The 8,790-nt window shown below is 52.1% G+C and overlaps 1 protein-coding gene across 1 annotated transcript in view; it reads left to right on the top strand.

The window, feature by feature from the left end:
* The first annotated feature begins 1,922 nt into the window (after positions 1-1,922).
* EFNB2 (ephrin B2) overlaps positions 1,923-8,790 on the top strand; it is a 44,078-nt gene continuing 37,210 nt past the window's right edge. The window contains exon 1 of the mRNA XM_060079937.1: positions 1,923-2,194. Within this exon, the coding sequence (XP_059935920.1) occupies positions 2,073-2,194 (122 nt within the window). The 5' untranslated portion in view covers positions 1,923-2,072. The remainder of the gene's footprint in view (positions 2,195-8,790) is intronic.

Here is an 8,790-nt window from a genome sequence, read left to right as displayed (position 1 = left end):
ATAATATGAATGTATTCGGTACCTCGCGTGCCTCAGTGTTTTCGGTCTTAACAAACTAGTCTTCACAAGTATGTAACACTCCCAGTTGAAATGTACATTAACGTTTAATGTTCAAAAAACGAATACTTAACTCACCATAAAGCCCTACAAAAGTTATTACAAAGAAGAGTGAAAACTAATACGTATCTAAACGAGATGTTTTTACCATATATATTTTCTTTTAAATTTAAATTCGTGGATAATTTGCCTTAAAAACAAAAAGTAGAATTTGTAGGAATACTGGCCGGTCCTTTGCTTTTAAAACGTTAAAGATGCGAACTGTTCCATTTGTACTGTGCCTGATTTGTGCCGAGCTCTCCCTGCTGTTGGTCAGGTCATTTCTGCCGACTCTCCTTCGGACCCTCTGCGCGGTTAGCTGCGCGGGCTCTGGGTCCGGGTGGCCCGAAGAGTCGTGCTCTCGCCCGCAGAGCGCGCAGGCCGGCCGCTAGTGGGCGCTGTGGGTCCGCGGAAGCGGCGGCGCGGTGGCGCTCGTCCCAGAGGCTCTTAGGCCGGCGCTTCGCCGGGAATCCAACGGAAGAATTTCTGCCGCCTCTCTGTTTCGGCGCTATTCGTCACGGTCACCCCTAAATTCCCGGTCACTCTGGGGAGGTATAAGGGCGGCCCGGAGGCTAATTAAGGAGAAGATCCCGCGGCGGGCGCGGGTGTGCCGCCGCGCACTCGGGGGTGAGGTGCTGCCTTCGGGGGATGCGAGGTGCGGAGGGAGCGGGGCCCGGGCGGCCGCGCCCCGGGAGTCCGCTGCCCCGCCGGCGCCGCGTCCCCGGGAGTCGTTTTGCGTCTCCCGGCCCCACTGACTTAGCTCGGGCCCCAGCCGACGTTCGGTACCGAAACCAGGTGTGAAACGCATCACTGAGAGGCCTGGTGGGCGCGGCGAAGGGCTGCGCAAGCGGGTTGTGAGCCAGTCTACGCAGAGGGGGCTCTGCAGTGAAGGAGGGAGACCCACGGGAAGCCCACTGCCTTCTGTTCCGCAGGGAAAGTTTCGCCCTCGACGTTGTCCCTCTGCTGAAGTTTGGACACTTGCCGGGCAATGAGAGCGCGTGCTGGGCGCGGGGGCAGGTGCCCCGGGCTGTCCCGCTCCCCACTCGCCCGCCCCTACCATCTCGGGGGGCGCCGGGTGCACACGCAAGCCCGTCTCCTTCGCGGGCTCCCCCGCGCGCCGCTCGCGCCGCCGCCCGGGACAGGGGGCGGGGCTCACCTGTCAGCCCTCGCCCCGCCTCGCGGCGCCCAATGTCGGGCGGGGGCTGCTGACGGACCGGCCGGCCGGCCAACCGGCTCGCGGCTGCCGAGCGGCGGGCCAATGGGCTGCGCGGTGCGGGGCGGGGCCCCGCGTTTATAGTGCTCTGACAGCGCGCCGACCGAGCTGACTCTCCTCGGCGGGGACGGCGGCGCCGGCTGAGGCGAGGAGACGCGCGCGGAGCTGGTCCCGGCTCCCTCCCCGCACACAAAGGCCCGCGCGCATCCGGCGCCCGCGGCGAGCACCAAGCCCCTCCTGCCTGCTCCGCGGGCTGGGAGCCGCGAGGACTGTGGAGGCTCCTGTGCGCCCGGAGACGCCCCTCGCCGCCCGCGCACCGCGCTCCGCGCTCCGGGACATGGAACCGCGCCGAAGCGGCGCCCGCGCGCTCGGGCCGCTGCCCGCCCCCCTGGATCTATAGTGCGAGACAGCCCGCTGCCTCCGCCGAGCCGTCTCTTGGCCTTTGTGTCCCGGCCGAGCGCCCTCCCTGCCGCCCCGCTCCCGGCACCCTGGAGCCGCACGGGAGCCGGCTGTCCGATCTGCGTCCGGCGCGGCGCCCCGGAGCCCCGAGTCCGCCGCGCCGCCGCGCCCCTCGCGTGCGCTCCCGCCCCGCGCTCTGAGGGCCCCGAGGGGAGCGCCGCCGGCCTCGGCGCCCGCTGGAGCTCCTCGGCGCGCCCCGGAACTGCCTGCAGTCTCTCCCTTGTCTGCCCAGAGGATTGGGGCTCCCGGCCCGCACCTTGTCCCTCCGACGCCAGGAGTGCGCGGAGCTGGGAGCGGCTTGGCCATGGCCGTAAGGAGGGACTCCGTGTGGAAGTACTGCTGGGGAGTTTTGATGGTTTTATGCAGAACTGCGATTTCCAGATCGATAGTTTTAGAGCCCATCTATTGGAATTCCTCGAACTCCAAGTAAGTCGCGTCCACGACCCCCCTCGATCGCCGCGTCGCGCTCTCCCGGCGGGAGGAAGGGTCGGGCTGCGGAGCCTCGGAGCCTGTTTCTGGACCCTCGATTCCTCGCGCCCCCGGGTCCCCCACCACGTTTTACTTCGTGGAGACTCCGCTCGGCCTTCCAGCCGGAGAGTCGGCCCTAAGGGGCGCTCTCCTCGTTCTCCTTCCCCCTGGGAGCTCCCCGGCGCTAAAAAAAAAAAAAAAAAAAAAAAGCCCTGTTGACTCGGGTGTCGCGTCCGGGAAGGTGTCCGATGGCGAGGCCTGACCCTCACTTCCTCCAGAGGACGGGAAGCCGGGCCACCAACAGGCTGAGCGGCACGCAGGGGCTGGCGGGCTCCGGAGAGGCAGGGATGCTGCGCTCCTGAGGAGCGACGGAGCGCGGGCCGGGGGCAGTGGAGCGCACCGCGGGGAAGGGAGCTTGTGCTCCCTGGCACACCCGGAGCTCGCGCTCCTGGGCGCCGCGCCGCCTGCCCGGGGGGTGCGCGGGGAGCTCGCCTGCTCGGGACAACTCGGGCGGCGGGCCCTTTCCTCCTCGCCCGGGAGACGGGCCGCACGTCGGCCTCTCCCTTCGCTTCTGAACCGATGGCCCCGAATTCCGTGGTCCCGACAGCTAACTTGATTTTTTAGGGACGCCGTCTGCAAAAGCTTAATTAAGGCCCTGCCCAGTCGACACAGCTCCTGAAGCCTTCGCGCTTGGGGAGCCTGGGCGGGAATGGGGTCCTTGGATCTGACTTGCTTTTATCAAACAGTTGTGCAGCCGGGAGAAAGCCAGGCCTTGCGGAGGTTTTCAGTCCGAGCAACCAGAGTACATTTAGAATTTAGAAGAGGCGATCCATGCATAAATATATATGGCCGTGACTCGTAGTCATCTGTGCTTTCAGGGTTGCATAGTACCTCATTCTGGGGATACATTTCGAATCCTAGCCAAAAATATTTTACAGAATCATGAATTTTAACCTTGGGGAACTTGGGGAAAGTATGAAGACATTGGCTGTTCATACTTTGTCAGAAGCAAAATCAATGACCTATTTGAAGTTGAGCAAATCGGCCATGGATTTAGAAATAAAGGGATGGGGGATCGATTTAAAGATCACATCGTAATTAAATAATTACATCCACTCTTAAGAGTGGTCAGTTTCAAATTCACCAACATGTTAACCAAGAATTCCCTATTAAAGGGCGAAAGACGTCACCGCTGTAAATGGGATGAAACAGAGATTCTTGCAGGATGCTGGTTGGCACTTCGCAACACTGCTCCTGTGTAGAAGTTACTTAATGCAGCCTCCTTCCCTGGAGCCTGATCTTGGATGGACTTCTTTTTTTTCCCTGGGTGTAAGATCATCGTAATTGCTGAGAAAGTCGCAGCAGTGACGGCTCTCGTCCACCACTGCAGCGTGAGGCGCCGGGTGGTGCGGGAAAGCGTGGGGCTGGGACCTGCGGCCCGGGGCCGTGCCGGGAGCCGGGCCGGGAGCCGGGGGAGCCGCCGGCTTCGCTTTCTGCCTCCAGGGGTCGCTCTTTCCTGCGCGATGCTCGCCGCGCCTCTGCCCCCCAGGCCTCCTGCTCTGCTCCGCTTGGCGCTTTCGCTCGCCGACCGTCTTTGGGAGCCGGTTTTTGGTTTGGGGTTTCCCTCCCCGCCCCCCAACAGGATTTAATTTTTACATTTCTATCTTGTTTAAAGAAATTCCCATTAATCCCTTCAACGTTCGGCTCAGTAGACGTTATCTGGTTGGTAGGATCACAAATACCTACTTGGAAAAAAAAAAAAAAAGGAGAGCAGTCATTATTTCAGCCTAAGGTTTCGACACGAATGTCTTCTTTCCCTCGTGTGCTGGGGGAAGGGAGTGACTGATATTTACTCACTAGCCTCCTGTGAGGGTCGGGCTGGTTTTCTGAGCTGTGGCCACTGATTTAGACCCTCCTGGAGGCCTGCTTTTGGAGAAGCCTCCCTCCCCGCACAGACGATGTTGCTGTTGGCGTGATTGCTCCTGCCCTCAAGCGTAGAATTTCTTTTAAAATTCGCACGTAATGGCTGGCCTAGAGGAAGGGATAATTTGTCCCCTGGAAAAGGTCTGCTTAACAAAGTTTGCAGCTGAATGCTAGCTTGAGAGATCAGAAAGATTTCTTCCTGGAGGAATGATATGAAAGAGCCTTTTCTAAGTTTGAGAATGAATTTAAAAAAAAAAAAAAAAACCCGGTGCCAAGGAGTTGGCTCTATTTGTTGGGGAAGTTTCATGTTTATTTACAGGGAAAAGTTTTGGTCAGTAAATGGGATGTGGCAGGAAGGTAATCAAAGGCATTGAAGTTGCACATCAGTTCCTCGGAACTGTGGAACAATTCATTTGTAATGAAGCAGCCATCAGTAATTAGATTTGTTTCATTCCGAGGTCAGCTTTTTTAGCAGGTGGTGGACAGAGGGAGCGTGCAGCAGCTGTTTGGATACAGGGTCCAGAAAATCCTTTGTAAATTCACCGTCTCCATAACTACTTTAATCGCACTGTCTGCCTCTCCCACCCCCGAGAGTTTTTGCAGTAGCGGGAAGAAGTTCCAAGTACTGAAACGGTAATCACTGCACCCATAGATTCTGGAAGAGTTGTGTCAGTTGTAGCCATTCAGGTTGTGTAGTTTGTTGAGTTTTTTCTGTTTTTTTTTTTTTTTTTTAACTCTGGAGAGAAAAGCAAAGCCTGGCTTAGCATTTCAGTAGAATAATTTTTTTCCAGCACGATGTTTTTGCCAAAGTAAAATGGTTGGCTCTTTTTTTAAAAAGTATTGGTATGGTATTCTAGAGTGAATTACACTGACTTTGTTGAAAATTTCAGCAGAGCATTCATTTTTTATGTCTAGGGGTGCTATTCCCTAGGCACCATATACTAGTTAACCAAGCATTTTGCTTTTCCCAGGTCATTTTCTTCTACATAATGGTGAATTCCTGGTATTGATTGCCTTGATACAAAAGAATGGCTGGATAATATCCAGATAACCTATAATACATGGGCTCCACCACAGTCAGGCTCTGAATAAATACGGACCTGTCAGAGATTGATAAAATAAACTACAATGGATAGTGCTGTTTAAACAGTCCATTCAGTACCATATATAAGCCAGCCTGCCTTCCATTGTGTCTGAAATTCTTATTTTTGTAGGTAAACAAATGCACATTCAGCACGGATTGAATAGCTCCTTGAACTGTGCTCCCCAGTTTGCGTTTGGGTTAATCTTGTCGGTTTTAATATAGAGAGGGGAAAAAAGCCCAAAGCACCAAGGGGTGGAATTGTTAGTGCTTTCACATCCACATTCCTCACATTTTGTCAGGATGATAAACTGTAGGTAATGGACTGTCGCTGTTCCACGGGACGACTGAGAAGGGAGCACAAAGACGGGGCTGCCGCGAGGTCGCACAACATGTTTGGGAGCCGTCTTTTCAGATGAGAACAGAATTTATTTGGGAATCGTGTGTCCAGGGACTGTACTTTGTAACCTCAGCAATTACAGCTTGGAGCCTCAGAAACGGGAGCTGGAGGTTAAGATGATTCTGTTAAGCACTTGCTTCTAAATCTTTCACAAAGCGCAGCTCTTGACACTTGTCCCAGGATGCAAAGAAATGCAAATGACTCCAGCATTCCGAAGTGTCCCTGACTCCCAGGCTGAAGCAGGGAGACAGGTAAATTAGCTATCAAGCCCCAGACCAGTTGAGAACTGCCGATGGGCATGGTTTCTCCATACAGAGTCAGCTGGAGAGTACATGGTATGTTTAGAATGATTATCGGTAAAACCTCTTATCTAGAAATTTACAGAGAGGAATCATTCCTCTGGTCGGTGGGTCAGCGTGATAATTACTTGCAGAGGGGCATCGCTACCTGGCCTTGCACTGAAATGCTTCAGGTAGCGCCGGGGAGGTTGAGGGTGACACCCACCATCTGGCAGCGGTTCCCAGCGAGGTCACCTAATGGGAAATGATTTGAGATCCCAGCGTGACTGCAGTGACGCGTCACAGGAATAGGAGTGGCGGGGGAAGGAAATACAGACTGGAGACCCTCGTCAGAAAAGAAAAAAAAAATCTAAGAAGGACATTTCTTGAGCATTTCATGAAAACTTTATTCTTAAACTCTCCCACTGCAAATTAGACAAAAAGAAGGAGGGCTCTTGTAAGGAAACTAATCATTGAAATGGTACTCGGGCCCACCCAGTCTCCGCCTTCGCTGGCTGCTGAACTAAAGAGCCTGTTTTTCAGGTCATTTATCATATATCTACATAGATTTGCTTACGAGCTCGCCCTTTGTGTGGTGGGGTAGAGCCTTAAATAGGAGTGTTCAACTGTTTAAAATATTTTGGTTAAAATATGCAGAACCCATAGAACTAGAAGCTTCTAGTCGGGAATTAGTTATTTCAGGGAAGAGCTCCCCCATCCCAGTTTTTTTTTTTTTTTTTTTTTTTTTTTAGGGGAGGAATTAGAATGAGGCTGGGAGAAGGGTGGAAGAAAAGCAAAGAGGGAAGGGTCGGGTATGGGACAGGGTTCCGAACAGCTTGGAAAAACTCCTGTGGCTTCATTGTCTCTCTAAAGCCAAAGAACACAAAGACATAAGCAATTCAGCCCTTCTCCCATGATGGAAAATGTAAACCGTGGACATGGCTCTCCTGTTTGACTTGTTTAATTCTCATTTTAAATTCAGTACTATACGAGCCGTGTGAACTCTGAAGATTTCTTTAGTAATCCATTTTGTAGTTCCGAATCAAAAACAAAGTGAAAGGGTCTGACACAATTTGCTTTTATTTTTAGGCAAATCAACCCTGGTCATAGTTAATAAGGGGATTACAACCCAGACTGGGTCTTTACAGATGTAATGTAAATCAAGGGCAGAGTATAAAGAAACTGATCCCTTTTGATTGAAGTATGGTAAAAAGGCATAGAGAAACTAGCAGCGGTAATCTGATTGTATGGCAATAAAACCACCATTTTCTGTCTTTCAGATAAAAATAATGTGGTAAATCCATGCAGTTCATAAGATGTAAAGGCAGATAAAGGGTGAAGCCATGGCAACATATAGATTAGCTGGATGTCGGCAATGACATGTCTCTGAAAAGGGTGTAGAAAGGAAGGCCCTTGCTCCAGGCTGTTGGCTATTATGTGTGAGCCACACAGACTTGGAAACTCGGATTAGGAAGTATGAAAGCCCCACTTGTGGCCTGGGATGGTTGAAGCCGGGAAGAAAAGATGCTCAGTTCTTGCTCATTGGTGGCGGATAATATGGCAAAGGTAGATTCCATTGACTGCCTTTTCCAGAGATTGAGATTGGGGGCTGATTAAAACTTCAGATCACTGCAGTTAGTTCAGGCCTGCAAGGTTTTCCTTTTTAGCTCCTGGCCTAACGGTGGCGGCCGTTTTGTAGGATTAGCTGCAGTTGGCGGTGCTTGCCTTCATCTCTTTGGGCTCCAGGCAGGGACCTGCTGGGGAGGAACAGAGCCCAGAGGGGCTAGGTAGGCCCAGAGGGATCCGAAAAGAAAACACAGACCTTTTGATTTCAGCCATCTTTCAGCCCCGGAGAAGCCGAGGTAAACATGATACACTGTCCCCCTCCCTCTTCCAGAGAGCTCTCCTCTGAGTTCTGTCTCTCCCACCCTGGAAAAAAAACATATAATAAAACAAATAACAGGGGGAATTGAGTTTTCATTCCAGTCGGTAGTAATCCAATATGCGCAAACCAACGGGCCCTTTGGAGATGGCGTTTCACTCCTGTGAGTTGAGCTGAATGGGACGGGCCCTCTTCGTGTAAACGATAGGATTATAAAAGGGTAAGTGCTGCCAGCCTGAAAGTTAAAAACAGCAGAAGCTCGCCAGGCTGTTGAATCTTATTGCCCTCTGTCCTGAACAACCTTGTAAATAAGCTGGGCTTTTGTTTTGGCCGTCCACACTTTCCATTTTAGTCGTTACCCAAAATCAGCCATTGAAGCTGTGATTGGCGGGCAGAGTGGCATCGCAGTTGCGTCAAGCCGGAAGGGAGATTTGTGCTTTATTGCCCCCTATTTGGGGCCTTAGAAAAGTCCCAGCATTTCTTTAGGAAAGTCTGAACTCTTAAGACGCTGACGATACTGAAAGCTTACAAACACCCCAAGTGTCTGTCTTGCTGGCGTGGATGGAGGGGATTCAGGGCTGGTCTCTGAACAGCAACATGGGGACTCTCTAGAGGAACACATTCTGTGTCTGAAGATCTTCACTAAATCCTAAATATTCTATTTCAGACCCATTTCGTGGATCTTGTTGCTAATTCTCAGAGAGCTGACTCAACTGTTTGGAGCTATGAATTTATTGCATTTGTTGCCTATTTTTCTGGTGATTACTGTGTCGCTTTCACCATTTAAAAACATTTAAAACATTGCACAGAGACCTGCCCTACCCAGTGCCAGCTACTTTACCTTCCTTTCTAATTTAATTCAGAAAACGTATCAAAAGATCCAGTGCATTTGTCCAGATTCATCAAAGAGAACGGACACTCCCTAATTTACAAGCTGGTCACATCCCAGCACCTTGCATTCTACATCTGACAATGATTGCTAATGGTCCA

Source organism: Mesoplodon densirostris, chromosome 17 (genome assembly GCF_025265405.1).
Source record: "Mesoplodon densirostris isolate mMesDen1 chromosome 17, mMesDen1 primary haplotype, whole genome shotgun sequence".
Classification (NCBI taxonomy): Eukaryota; Metazoa; Chordata; class Mammalia; order Artiodactyla; family Ziphiidae; genus Mesoplodon; species Mesoplodon densirostris.
This window is presented reverse-complemented; position numbering and strand designations above follow the sequence as displayed.